General features: G+C 51.6%; 2 protein-coding genes across 2 annotated transcripts in view; both read right to left on the reverse strand.

The window, feature by feature from the left end:
• LIN52 (lin-52 DREAM MuvB core complex component) overlaps positions 1-14,553 on the reverse strand; it is a 249,553-nt gene that overhangs the window by 128,658 nt on the left and 106,342 nt on the right. The window lies entirely within an intron of this gene.
• LOC126650939 (acetyl-coenzyme A synthetase 2-like, mitochondrial) lies at positions 240-11,408 on the reverse strand. The gene is made up of 14 exons (XM_050336319.1): positions 11,096-11,408; positions 9,621-9,717; positions 8,248-8,447; positions 7,612-7,787; positions 6,545-6,697; positions 4,354-4,501; positions 3,810-3,947; positions 3,515-3,607; positions 3,005-3,117; positions 2,390-2,516; positions 1,577-1,704; positions 947-1,010; positions 501-622; positions 240-416 (listed from the first exon to the last, which is right to left on the reverse strand). Exons 1-14 carry the CDS (start codon positions 11,406-11,408, stop codon positions 240-242), a joined length of 2,049 nt encoding a protein of 682 aa, XP_050192276.1.

Below are 14,553 nucleotides of genomic sequence, written 5' to 3' on the forward strand. Positions count from 1 at the left end.
GTAGGAATCACAGCTTGTCTCCCTTTACTGTTCTTCCTGTGATGAGTCATGTTCTCTCACCTGCCTCACATACGTGTTTCACAGGTTTTCAGGGTCTCTGTTGTGAAGAGGTCACTCCGAGACTGCAGTGGAGGTGTGGTCTCTGAGCACTTACTGGCCACCACTTGCTTAGTGGCACTTCTGGATGTTTCCCTAGTTTTGCAGTGAAGGCGGAGGAGGTGGCTGCTGGCAGAGCCAAGCTAGTAGCCCTTCTGCCCCTCCACCAGGTGCTTGCGTCCCTCTATGATCTGCTGCACGGCTTCATGGTCATCCAGTGTGGTTAGGTCCCCAAGCTCACTGGCCTTGTCCTCCACAATTTTCCGTAGCACCCGACGCATAATCTTACCCGAGCGTGTCTTGGGCAGCCGGTGTGTGACCTGTGATGGGGAGGAGCAGAGTTAATGCTGAGGGAAAGGGGTTGGCTAAGCTGCCAGGGTGCTGGAGCAGCCTGCGTGTGTTACCTGAACGTAATCTGGAGCTGCGTACTTAGCAATCTTCTTGGAGATGAGCTCCTGTAGCTCAGCAGCAAGAGCCTCCTGTGTGTAGCCACTGTCCTTCTTCAGCACAACAAACACGTAGGCTCCTGGCAGAAAGACCTCAGGTTACTGAGCACTGTGCACACCATGCTCCTGAGGGCCTGCCTGGACTTAGTGGCAGGAGAGAACCTCTTTGCTGGTAGCCTCTGGGGATGCCCTGTAGCCAAAGCTGTGAGTGCTTTTGACCATAGTGCTGCTGCTGTTGCGTTATGCAAAGCCTAGCTGGCCTTGTGAAGGTTGTGATGGCTGTGCTGAGATCCCTGCTAACATGCTGTGTGGTGTGGACACAGCATTGCTATCAGTGTCACTTCCCGCTGCAGTCCCGTAGCCCCAGGCAAGATGTTTCAGGGGCAGGAAATCAAGCATCTTACCTTCTCCCTTGATCTCATGTGGGTAGCCGATGACTGCAGACTCTGCCACTGCCACATGATGATTCTGGAAGAGAACAGGATTGGGGTTTGGCTCGGTGCTTTCAGCAGGCTGTCTGCCACCAGGGAACTGCCCTGACCTGACTTGGCTGCTGTAGCCCACCATAATGCAGAGGGACCAGGAAAGGCCTCAGGTGGCCTCTGCCCTTTTTCCTTCTTGCCTCAATAGGTCTGCAAACACAGGTCTTTTCACCCTGCCCCTGATTGCTTTAGGCTTGAACCTTGTGGACCCTGTTCTGTGCCTATAGGTTGCTCCATCGGGTCTCACAATCTTTACTGCCCCAAAGATGCTCCTCCTTAACATGTCTGGCTGCTGCTTTGGCATTCACCCATTTAGAGCATCAACCTTACCAGGCTTTGTCTCTCCCTTGTTGCAGAGAGCCAGAATGAGAGAAGAAAGGGTGGGAAGCTGTTCCCACAGGCAGGCTGTGGGTCCAACACTGTTCCCTGCTGCTGCTACAGCAGCAGCATATTTCTGTCCAGGGATTTTAGAAACACCTCCCTGAGCACTACCAATGTGCCTTTGCTGTTTCATTTTTTTATGTGGGTTTACCTCCCACCCCCACCTCTTACCACAACATCCTCCACCTCTGCAGTGCCCAGCCGGTGTCCACTGATGTTAATGATGTCATCCAGCCGTCCTGTTAGCTGGTAGTAGCCCTTTCTGGTACGATATGCACCGTCCCCAGTGAAGAAAAAACCTGCCAGAACCGTGCCATGGTCACTTGTTGCAGTGAGCATGTGAGCCGTTTAACAGCTGGGCTCTCACCTTGCCCTGTTTTCCTCTCTGTTGGCACCAGGGCTCATGTACTCTGCGCCTTCCTCAACTGCTCAGGGTGAAGGTGCCTACCTTCCTTGTTAATCTTCTGCCTCTTTTGGTGCCTGATCTACCATCAGGCTCCTTCCCTCATTCTGCAGTGCGCTGCTAATGCCCAGCCTGCCTCATCACCTCATGCTGGGAACACTTTGCTCCAGTGCAGGTGCCTGTGGTCTTGCTGCTTCGCCTCTTAGCTTCATATCAAGACACACACACACTCTGGGGCTTGCTCAGTGCCTCGGGGTGAGTGATAGAAGCTGGCAGGATTTACAAGAGATGTACCAAGGGGTCTTGTGCTCAAGCGGATTGGGGGCAGAAAGACAAATCCACTACCTTAAAATGATGTGTGATCCAATGGGGAAGGTTGGTGAGAGAGACCCATTCCCAGGGCAGTGCTGTGGTATCAGGCCTGGGGAGATGAAGGGCCTCAACACTGAGGAGGGTCTATGGAAGAACAAAGCAGCCGTACCAGCTCTCCTGAGTCCCGCCTCTGTTCAGAAAGCCGGCAGGCAGACACAATCATACTCAACTGAACATGTCTTCAGTGTCCTGCTACCTATTTTCCTTACCTGGATAAGGAGTCAGATAGGTTTCCAGAAATCTCTTGTGGTCATTGTAAATGGTTCGTGCCATACCTGGCCAGGCTTGTGAGATGCAAAGGGCTCCAGAGATGTTGTTTTCTAGAAGGACATTTCCCTGTAAAATAGTTACTTCTTAGTAACCATGGCTGAGGGTACTTGGGATGTTTAGTTATTGCCTGTTTTAACAACCCTGTGATGGAAATGTCAGGGAAGGCAGTGAGGAGGGTCCTTTGCTCCCCACTTGAACAGGACAGGCTTAGTCTCTGCCAGCACTAAACTGCCTACCACGGTGGGATGCAGGACCCCTCCAGGGAACTGGATGTTCTTGCCCAGGTACCTCACCTTGTAAAGATGTGCCAGGGAGCCTAAGCACAGCCTGTCTTGTCAGGACAGTGCGAACTAGAAAACAGTTTAACTTCTGCACTAGTTGGAAGGACAGCGTCACTGTTTGTCCCTTTCCAGTAAAGAAGGTTGCTGTCCAGCAGAGGTGAGCAGGAAAGACATGCTTACAGCTCTCCACTCCCATCAGCAAGTACATTCTGCAAGTACAGTCTGGGGGAAAGTGGGCTGAGACAGTGCCTGGACTACAGGTTATAAATGTACCTTGTCATCTAAGAGGGTGGGGCTGATCCCAAAAAAGGGTCTCATAGCCATGCCTGGAAGGATTTCTGCTCCAGGATTAGAAGGACGGGGTGAGATACAGATGCCTCCTGTTTCTGAAGAAAAAGAAACCGTAATGCTCATCAAAGGTGGGAACAAGAGGAAAACCAAGTAGCACTACTTGGCTAGCAGCCTTTGCCCTGGCCCTACTGCACATGGCACAGGCTGTGGCTGGGTTTGCCAGAGAGCTGGGGAAGGCTCTTTGCAGATGGATGATTGTGCTCATTTAGTTCAGCAGGGACCTGCCGAGATCGGCCATCAAATCCCCCCTGTTTGTCTACATTAGCTTTAAAGACCATTTCTTTCTGTCATGTTTAGGTGCTCCTAGGCCCTTACAGCCTCGCTCATACCAGAGTGTCAGTAACAACCATTATCACTTGGCCAGCAAAGCAGCAGGTCACTCCTAAAGCCTGGGAGAGCAGAAACTGGAACAAGGAGTCGTTTGCATCTCACCGGTTTGCCACCATGTGTCCACTACTGGGCATCGTGTCTCGCCAACCACACGGAAGTACCATTCCCATGCCTCCTTGTTGATGGGTTCCCCCACTGCACGGGGAAAGACAAGGGGGCAGAGCAGAAAAATCAGGTTAATGACACAGCTTCCCATGACCTGCTTGTGGACCCACCCCCAAATAGTGTAGTGTCCTGACTTTGGGGTCTCATGTTGCTGCTGTTCTTGGCATTTGTGGGAAGAGGCAGAACCTGATGCCCAAGGATTTGCTGCTCCAGCCTGTGCTGCTGCAGTTACCTGAGCCGAGCACTTTGAGAGAAGAGCGGTCATACTTCTTCACCCATTCATCACCGTATCTCAGGAGCAGGCGGATGGCCGTGGGCGCCCCATAGAACTGGTTAATTCTTAACCTCTCTACTGTTTCCCAGTAGCGGCCTGGAATGGAAACAGAGCCAGTGAACATCTACACAGGTCCTCCCAGCCCAACACCAAGATAGAAATAGAAAAGGTGAGAGCAAAGGCTCTCTAGCAGTGCCAGGACCCTCAGCCAAGTTAATCCCATGATGGGAAGGACTGAAGCTGTTCAGGAGCAGCAGCAGGCCCTTTTCCTCCACATCACATAGCTCTGCTACTCTCCGTGCTGCAGGGAGGGGCAGGGACTAACAGCTCCACCCGTGGAGAAGCAGCAGTGGCTTCCGAAGCAGAGGAAAATACTGGGCACAGCCTGCAGTCTGCTCCTGAGGCAGCAAAGCCATTGCTGCGTGTGTCCTGGCATCAGACTGCCTGCAGGTGTTGCAGGGTGCTGTGGAATATCCCAGCTCCTCTGAGACACCTCACTCACCGGGGTTAGGATGGACAGGAGTGCTCTCAAAAAGGACTGTGGTGCCACCATTGCAGAGGGGGCCATAGACCACATAGGTATGCCCCGTGATCCAGCCAATGTCTGCCACACAGCCAAAGATGTCCCTGTCCTGGTAGTCGAACACATACTGAACAAGAGAAGAGAGGCAGTGAGGGGTAATGCCAGGGCCTGCCTTCCTAGCAAGGGGGACAACAGGGAGCAGTGTACCCTCTCTCAGCCCTAACATTACTGCATCCTTCTGTCTTCCAACCACCCCCGCAGGGATACTTTCTTCCTGCAGAGTTTTTGAAAACATCAGAAAAAAAAAATTAAGGTGCTTTATGAAGTTGCAGGAGACCCACACTTAATAAAAAAAAAAAAAAAAGCCAAATTTGCACTTATCCAAAGGAGAGAGCTACAGCCTTTCCTTCCTTTTGGTGATATCTAGATGAGGCTGATCCAAGTACCCTGTAACATCAAAACAGAACCTTCTGGCTGAGGATTGTCCCTCTGTACTTACATACCTACATGGAAGGAGAGGAGTTGTAGGCAAGAGCAAAGTGGTAGAGGACTCCATGAACCTCTCCTAGGCACTTCTGGGCTCCTGGACAGTAAACACTCAGGAAACCATGAGCTTATCAAGGAACCCAGCATAGGAGCACTGAGGCAGCAAGCAGAGGGACCATGTGATACTTTGGCCCAGAGCAACCCCAACTTGCCCACAAGAATTGGAACCTCTCCACCTCAGTTGGATGAGTGCTGTCCTGTGCCTGCAGGCAGGTGGAAAGCAGAACAAGCTCTTCTTCCCACTGCCCCATTTATTCCTTGGGAGACCCTTGGCTGCAAGGTCAGAATATGAAGGAACGATGCCTGCCCTGTGCTGGGCAGAACTGAGTGCTGTCAGATTGACAGCCACACATCCAGTTTCCTCAAGCACTCTCCTTCATTTCATTTTCTTAGTGCCAGGAAAACTTCCTAGGGGCCGGTCTCCCACTAGCCCATCACTTCTTACTTTCTGCTCTGACTTGCGCAGTTTCAGACCTTCCTGTCTCTTCCTGCAGCTCCCTGCTGCAGGTTGCCAGCTGGGGACTCTGGCACCTCAGGTGTTCCAGAATGCTCATAATGGAATCTTCCCCTGCTTTCTCTGTCTTTTTTTAACAGAGCAGTGAGTTATGGTAGCAGCAGTCTGCCCCATCAAACTGAGGGATCTGAGCATGCCAGCCCTGTTTCCAGATTTCCAGTGCTCCTGAGAGCTAACATGGCCACATGCTGCTCACCCCTTGCATAGCCATTTTGGTATGGCAGCCCTGGCCCTCACCAACCTACTCTGATGGTCTCAAGAGGGTCATGTGTTGTGTTGTTAGCTCCCAGGAAAATCAAGGGCTTCCACACCCCCCAGGAAGGATGGCCTCCAGCACTCACAGCTAACAGAGAAGACCCAGGCAGCCCTGAGCTTGCTTTGTCACAGGGTGCATGGTCTGAGGCACTGCTGGAAAGGCAGTCTTGCACAGGGAGAGCCAGACCCAAAATTAAGGGTCTGTTCAGTTAGGAACTCCCTTTTACATGGAACCCCATATAATGTCATAAGAATGCCCCTTGCAAACATTCCTGTGGCCACATGTCTCTCTGTGCTGTGCTCATTGCCCTTTTATCCAGCTTTGTTAGAGTTCAGTTTTGGCATGTGTCATGGTTAAAGGCTTTGCTCCTACCAAAAATGACCCACACTCATTGGGTGGAGGCCCTTTTTCATGAGGGCACTCACCAGGTTTCACAGATCAAATGTGCCCCTCCCAGAAGCACTGCCTTCAATCTCCCACACGAGCTGGGGTACTTACACTTAGGAAAAGCAACCCACAGTTTTAGGAGCAAACTGGATTCCTCCCCCTCAACCCATAATATAAAATTACCCTCGCAGGACTGAATATCCTACTTAGCGGTTCCATTTAGTATAGGACAGTGAAAGAAAGAAGAAAGCCAAGAAGATAGCTCAGAGGAATATGTGTTTGGGAAACCCTGTCACGGAGCACCACTTGTAGGCAGATGTGCTCTACTGGGCTGATGGCCTAAGAGGGCTTCCCTGAGACTTTGCACTGGCTCAAGATGGGTTCATAATGCAACAAGGAGCATGTCCGTTCCCTACACTGCTTATGAACTTCTGGCTCATGAGCACTATGTGGCTGGGATCCATTACCTTGTGTGTGAGAGCCGCAAACAGCAAGTAACCAGCTTGGGAATGAACCAAGCCCTTGGGTTTGCCAGTACTGCCTGATGTGTAGAGAAGAAACAACATGTCTTCACTGTCCATGACAGCAGGTTCACAGCATGCATCCTCTTTCATCATCTCCTGCAGGAAAGAGCACAGCAGTTCTCTCAGGGTCTCACAGCCTCCCCTGTGTTGCTTGTGCACCTATGTTGCTTGTGTACCTCCCCTGTGTTGCTCCCCACACCTTCTTGTACATCTCTCACCCAAGTCTCCTTCCCCTCTGAGCACCTGTGCCATCCTGCTCCCTCCAAACATCCTTCCTTGTCTCTGCAACCTCCGCCCCCCCTGCTCAGCAGCCTGAACTCCCTTTCACCTTGCAGAGCTGGCAAACATTTTCCTCAGTCAGAGCAGACATGCTGAGTAAGAGGCAGCTAATTTTACACTGCTGCTGCTCTGACAGTACAGCTTCTTCCAGCAAGCCTTTCCAACACTAATTGCTTGCAGATGTGATGAGCAGAGGCAGAGAGACTACTGTGTAGCTCCAGGGAGCCAGCAGAAATGTCCAGCAGGGGCTCACCTGTTCAGAAACAATGCTTCATGCTGGATAATGGACACAAGAGCAACCTCACTGCCTGCTTCCTTGGACACAAGCTGGTAGCAGCACTCACAGAGAATGCCAGATCTGTCAGCAGAGCGGTGTGTGCAGAGCACTGCAGTGGCAGTCCAAGGTTGGGTTCACAAAGTAGCAGCCCATGTCTGGTATGTTTCTAGCCCTCAGTCCACCCTGCTATGAGCCCTGACTTGCGCTGCCTGCTCCTGACAGCACAGGGCTGGTAGTGTGGGAAGAGATACCATTTTCCATCCTGATGGCTCCTGGGACTGTCCTGAACTCATATGCAGCTCTGGTTGCCACTGCTGCTGTGAGACAATATTCCCAAATTGTGTTAATGCCAGTGAAACTGTCATGGCCAGCCAAGACCCTCTGTCCACCCACTGTCCCTACTCCTGGGACACTTTGCCCGGGGGAAGTGGCAGTAGCACCAGGCAGGCCTCACCTCCTCCAGTGGCACATCTAGGGCTGTCATGGGAACCTTGCTGGTGGTCCTCATGGAAACCAGAACCCGTTTCACTCTGGGGCACTGCTTCACAGCCTGGTCCACTGTCTTCTTTAGCTCAATAACCTTGCCGCCTCTCAGCCCCTGGTTCACTGTAATCACTGTCTCTGACTGTGCTGCAGAAGACAGAAGAGTCATATAAGCAGCTCTGCTCTTCTCTATCAGTCACACAGCAGTTTGACTCTACTATGACACTGCACCTCTATCTCTGTCTCTCAGCCCCTGTTACTCATGTCCTTCATTTAGCAAAACCAGCAGATTGACATCTTGGTTTTCTACTAATTTCTGCCTGTGTTGCATCTCCTCACAGGAAATGTGGTATCCCAGCCCTTCAGTCCCATGGATGAAAGAAAAAACCAGTTCATCCCATGGGCTGGAAGGTATTTAGTGAGCTCATGCCATTTCCTGGGTTGCTCCATGGCTATACATGGTATCAGTATACCCCCAGATAGCCCAGGGAGTTTTACTCAGAAAATCTTTGCCATCCACACGATCCTGAGCCCCCCAACTGCTGAATTGACAAGTTCAGCTCTGCCCCCCAAGGGAAACACGTTACTCTTACGCACTGGCTCTTACCATCCCGGATCCTGTCTGCGAGGGACTCTGCACTGAACCCAGCGAACACCACAGCATGCACAGCCCCGATGCGGGCACAGGCCAGCATGCTAGCCACTGCCAGTGGGCACGGGGGCATGTAGATTGTCACCCTGTCACCCCGTTTCACCCCTTGCCGTTTCAAGGTGTTTCCCAGGCGGCACGTCAGCTCTAGCAGTTCCCTGCCCAAAGAAGCAATGACATAGTTAGAGACTTTCTTGCAGATTTAACCAGTGTGCTTAAAGATGGGGGACCTCAGACTTATACACAGCTTATATCCCTGCACTCCTCACTCTGGAAGTCCATGGGAGAGCTGTAAAATTCAGTGGGAAGGAAAGGAGAAAGATTCTAATATGGGTTTTTATTTGTGGAAAATAAATAAAGCAGAATGGTTTCTGTACAGCAGTGGCCACTGGCAATTCCTCTGGCTCAGCAAGCACACAATCAGCAAACAGCTGACTTCCACCATGACAGCCTGCTCATTTCTTACCAACCTGTACAACTGGCTTGACACACTACCCTGCATAGCTGGAGGCTACACGTGAGATGTTAGATATCTTCCCCCATAAAAACAAGGTCCTGTGCTTTGCTAAAGCTGAAAAGGTCAAGTCCTCCAGAGCTTGTGCCCACTAGCAAGAACAACAGCTGTAGGAAATCAGTGAGCAAAAAGATGCCTCTTCGGAGAAGGGTCCCTCCCAAAAACCACAGCTTGGATGTCAGTGACTCATTTTATGGAAGGGCTCTCCCTACAGGGAGATTGGCAGGGGTGGATGGTCATATTTGTCATGTGAAGTCTGGAGCCAGAAAGGACAGAGGGACTGGTTTTGTGTGCAGGGGGATTTAAGTGAATTCTGCAGCAGAAACTCAGAGAGCAGGCAAACTAAGCTGGAAGGTGGAGACACCAAACCAACCCAGCAGGACTGGACAGGCAGTCCTCCAGACAGCCAAATCTATAAGCACTGCTGACCTGCAGATGAGAATGGGATTTCTCAACACACATGCAGCTGTGAATCTGGTCTCTCTTGCAGACCATTTACCTGCAAGTTTAGACCACAGCAACCTGGCTGGCAGGACACACGTGTGTCTTTCCAGTGTGTTTTAGCTACAAGCATTGCAATGCTGCCCCAAGGATCTTACATCTGCCTCCCCAGCTGAGTAGGGACTCCTCAGGGCCCAGAGGATTTAATCAGGAGGTAGGCTTAATTTTCAGATCAGCATAAGCAAGCCAACATTCTGTTGATCTATCCATGTGAAGGGATGCTGCATTCCCTCACATGACAGACCTCAGCAAATCAGCCCTGTAGATATTCATGCATGCTGCAATATGTCTCATATGCTGAGAGGTAGTTACTGACCTGTATGTCACCCGTACTTCCTCTCCCGGTTCATCCTTCTCCCAGATTAAGGCCACTTTATCTGGGGCTGCATGGACATGACGGTCCAGGCAATTCACTGGAATAGAAAACCCAGTCTCAACAACAGAGAAACCCTCAGTATATCTTAACCTCTCACAAAGCCAGCACCAGCAGTCACATTTTCAGGTCAGTCAGGGCTGCGTGTGGGTCTTCTCAGCAACCTTGTGCAACCTTTGTGGATACAAGTCAGCAGATCACAAGCACCATCCCAACCTCATTACACTCTTCACCACTTCAATATCTACCAACCCCCACTATCAGTTTCCCCCTTAACTGCAACCTTATGCAATCCACAGCAGAAACTGCCTAAAGCTCCTTTTGAGGTCACATCCACAATGTCCTCAGAGAGCCCAGCAAACATTAACTCAGCCATCACTCCACCCAGCACTGCCTTGCAGCTACCTCTGGGGTGGAATAGGGCAGTTTTTTAGTGGCAATGCTCCTAAATAACAAATGTAGGACAAAACAAATCTCTGCACAGGAAAGCTACAAGGTGCACTTGTCCAAGATGGAAGAGAGCCAGGGCAAAGGCAGAGCTCACAGCCCCTGGCTTTCCAGGGACATAGTAAGCTGAGCCTTTGGCTGTAGTTCTTCCATGAAAAGTTTTCTACGTTGCTGGCAGCTGCAGTTTCCTCAGAAGCCTTGTACACTCTGTGTTTTCCTTAAACCTGCTACTGAAGTCATGGGATGATGCAGCAGCTCCAGTTTGCATACCAAAATGCTTTTTTCTCCTGACCATTTGTAGTTTTCCAGGAGAGAGAGAAACATACATGAAAGGGGGAACAATAAGATCTCAAATCCTAAAGGCAAATAACTCCTGCTCTCCTTTCAAAATGGACTCCAAGACCTAATTTTCTGAGAGGTTTGTCTCTGATTTTGAACACTGGGACCAACAACACTGTGAGCAGGACAATAGTGTCACCAGCCCCTGGTAGCTCCCCTAAGGCAGTAGCCCCAACCCACAGAAGGGCCTCCCATGACAGTGGAGACTTCCAGTATGGCTCATTGCTCCTGTAATTTGCTTTCTGCAGATATATCCTGCCTTTGCTGGGCAGGGATGGCCTAGTGCAACCCCGCCTGCTGAATGCACAGGGTTTGGTGCTGTTGCCTGTTGCCAGAATGGAGCCACTGCACTCATGTGGGATCCACAGAGGCTGAGGAAGAGTAGCCTGGCTCCCAGCCAACCCCAATCCACCTGCAACCCCTCCAGAGAGACACAGCTGCTACCTTAGGACAAGCCACAACCTTACACTACAGCCACTGCAGGATCAACCAGACCTTTTGGGAATCCCCCTCTCTCCAACCCTTTAACTGTGTGCTCATCCGATATGCTCCCAGGACTGAAGCCCCACACATAGAATTACCTGCAGGCAGGTAATTCCCTGGTGGGATCCCATGTCTGCCTTCCTCCTTACCTGTCACGTTCAGCTGCCCACCCAGGAACCAGGAGACCCTGCCCTGGTGCAGATCGCAGTCCTGAACGGAGTGGAAGGGGGTGATCCAGGTGAGCCGGCTCCTTCCTAGCGCTCCCCAGAAGTCATCCCCTTGATCCACTGAAACCTTGTACAAGTCTTGGTGGTCCTTGGGTCTGGAGAAGGTGATGGCTTCGGGCATGTAGGCAGTGAGGGGTCCATGGCTCCAGGCTCGGGCAGCCACCAACCCAAGTGGGCATCTGGGAACCTGAGAAAGAGCTTTGGAGCAGCAAGTGCTGGCCAGCAGCCTGGCCATCACTGCAGGGTACCTGCCTCTCACCAAGGAGATGGGTACCTGAAGCCCTTCCAGCTGCTCAGAACACTCGGCCAAGCAAAACCCAGGCCCCTGTGCAATCTGGGGCTACGTCGTCCTGGGCTAACTGGACACAAAGAAGCCCTCCAGCACAGGGAGCCTTTCTCCCCTGCCTTGTTCCTCTCCTCCTCTCTTCCAGAGCACTATGGGAAAAAAGAAATTCAATCTCTTTGAGGGAGGGGAAAGGGGTGGGCTGTAGAAATATTTGACTGAAAATAACCTCCATGCTAATTTGAGTCCTGACAGCCAGCCACTCTTGAACAAGAGCCAGGTTCAGCTTGTGCCTGGGCTCCCCTCAGGGGCCAAGGTGCCTGGGCCAGGCTCTAACAGCCTGCTGCTACTCCTGCTCTCCCAAGGCTGCTCTGCCTCCCCAGACTCCTCTGCTTGATTCCTGCTCACCACCCTCACATCTCCCTCTCCTCATCCCCATCCCCTGACTCCCCACACTTCTCCCGCTGCAGCCCCCTAGTCCCCTGCTGGCCACAAAGGCAGCTTGGGGTAGGTCATCTGTAAAAGTTAGGTCTCCCTTCATGTTAGTTGTGACAGGACCTTGCCAGAATTAAGACCCATTTACTGCAGAGAACTAGGCTGTGTTATCTGGGATGGGCTGTCAGCTGCAGGGTAACATCCCTTCCCACTGGGCTGATATCAGAGCTGTCCTCTCCATCAAGCTGGGCTGGGCTCTGCCTCCTCCCAAACACTACAGACCAGCTGTACCACCAGGTGGACTGCGAGCACCCAATGAGCAGCAGGTGGTGGTTTGGCATGAAACACTGCAGCCCATCTCCTCACGCTGAAACCTCCCACCACCCACTATAGCATAGCAATGCTTCTTCCCTGCCTCCAAGCAGCTTTTTTTCTGCTTTCCTTTCCTTCAGACCCTACACAGGTAGGGTTTTTTTAAGGCAGAGTTTGGAGGCTTCCTTAATTTCGTTGACCAGATTCACCTCCCTTCCTAGGGGTCACAAGAGAGGGGCAGAAAAAGGCTCTCCCTGCAAGTAGAGCTGTTCTCAGTCAGGCACACTGATGGGAGGATCAACAGCAGACATGAGAGGTTAGTAGATCTCCTCTTTGCTCTTCACAGTGTGACACTACTCTTGATCTGTGGAGCTGATATATTTGGTGAACAGGTAGGACAGCAGTATGGGGGATAGGAACTATCTGCCATCAGGTACACTCATCCCACACTATACACTTGGTTTGTATCAGAGCTGCCCCGAGGTTGGTGGGTACCTACAAGGGTTCTGTCCCCCTGGGGAAAGGCAGTCCTGTGGGCTTACAGTCCCTCCACAAAGTCAAGCCCAACCAGTCTCATCATTCCACAAGTCTCTTGTTTACTATGCATGCCTGCTCTGCTTCCGCATTTTGCCCCTCCCTGTAAGACATCGGGTTTTTCCATCTGACCATCCCCAGATGCCCTTAGCAAGGCAGACAAGTCTCAACTCCTGATCTGATAATTCAGAATAGGCACCCACTGCTCTCAAATCAGAGCTCACCTTGCTGGAAGTCCTGTCAGCGTCCTTCCCTCCCAACCAGCTCCCCTGCACTTGCAGCATTTGGCTGCTGCCTTGGCTCCTCAGGCCAGCTGGGCCCTGCAGCCTGCTCCTGGCACAGGGGCTGAGCCTGCCCAAAAGTCTGTCTGACTCTCTAACACCAGGGCAACATGTGATATCGGGTGACCCAAAGCACCAGGGCTGTCCTGGATGCTGAAGTGACTTGTTCTCTGACCAGCTGTACGCTGTAACTTCTGCTGAGTACAAGCACACCCCTTTCAACTTTGTCTTTCACTGCAAGGGAGAGCAGCACCCAAGCCCTGTATTCTCCATGCCTAGGCGGGGAGGAAGGTGCAGACCTTTTTCTATGTTGCTTTGGATCTCCCATCCCTCTCTGGCTACAGCCAACCCCCTCTCAGCTTTGACTGAACTCACCCTCCTTGAACATTGGTGACCAGACTCATACACAGTATTCCCGTTTAGTTTTATTCTTGTTCATATCTTTACAGAAAATGGCACATAAATCACAGATGCTGGATGACTAGAAGTTGTTACAGCTCCATATCTCAAACACCTCAATACTGAATTCTTTTCTCACTGTATATACATTATTTACACCCCATGGGCTATCATCTAACACGTCAAACGACCGGGGGACAAAGACGAACAGGGGTTGGATGAGCGGGCTGAACATTTGACAGAAGAACTGTGGGGAAAGGGTGCTCACAGCTGAAAGCAGGACAGAAAGGGGCACCTGGAAGTCACTGTCCTATAGCTTTTGGAGGGGGAATAGTGCCTTACTGGGATGGAAGGGTGATGGTACCATGGAGTGGGTTTGGCTGTGTGAGTCTGAATGTGCTTATATGGCATGTATGTACACGTGGGTGTATCAGAGCAATGTGCATGGCTGTCATTCCCTTTAACACTCAGAGTGTGAGCTGGACAAATTTAAGTCAATAAATACATTAGGTGGATGTTGTTGTCTCACCTGCAATAATGTATTCAGTAAATAATTTAACCATCTGGCCTCTCTGCAAGGGTGCAGGGCTTTGGCATTTGGGGCAGAATCGGACCCAACTGTCCAGCACTGCAGGAGCCAGCAACGTGGGCTGGGGTCACCTCGAGTTGCCAGGTGGGACCAGGGTGTTGTGCCTGTGGGCTAAACCTGCCTCTCCTTGCCAAACAATGGTAAAACATAACCGCCCTAAAGTTGCAGCCCCTTCCCAGCAGACCTCAGAGCTGGGCAGGGAGAGATGGGCAGAAGGTGCAAACTACCCTGCATGAATAGTCATCATTTCACGCAAACACTGCCATGGGCTTGTCCTGCTGTGGCCTGGGACAGAAGCAGAGGTGACGGCCAGGGGAAGGTGGTGGGTCTGCTTGGGGCATGGTAGAATAGGGCACAACAGGAAGGGACCTAGGCAGCACTGGGGAGAGAAGTGCACCAAGGAGGGGCATGGCAGCAGAGCACAGGCTTGCTTCAGGACGGTAGATGGGTTTTGGGGCTGCAGCAGCAGGAAAAAGCCCCAGAGGCAGTCAAGAGGCTGAAGGGACCAGAGCCTTGGTGTCCTCTTGGGTGGCAATGATGATGTGTG

The sequence above is a fragment of the Myiozetetes cayanensis genome, unplaced genomic scaffold (genome assembly GCF_022539395.1).
Source record: "Myiozetetes cayanensis isolate MyiCay16 unplaced genomic scaffold, myiCay2020 scf6-25, whole genome shotgun sequence".
Lineage (NCBI taxonomy): Eukaryota > Metazoa > Chordata > Aves > Passeriformes > Tyrannidae > Myiozetetes > Myiozetetes cayanensis.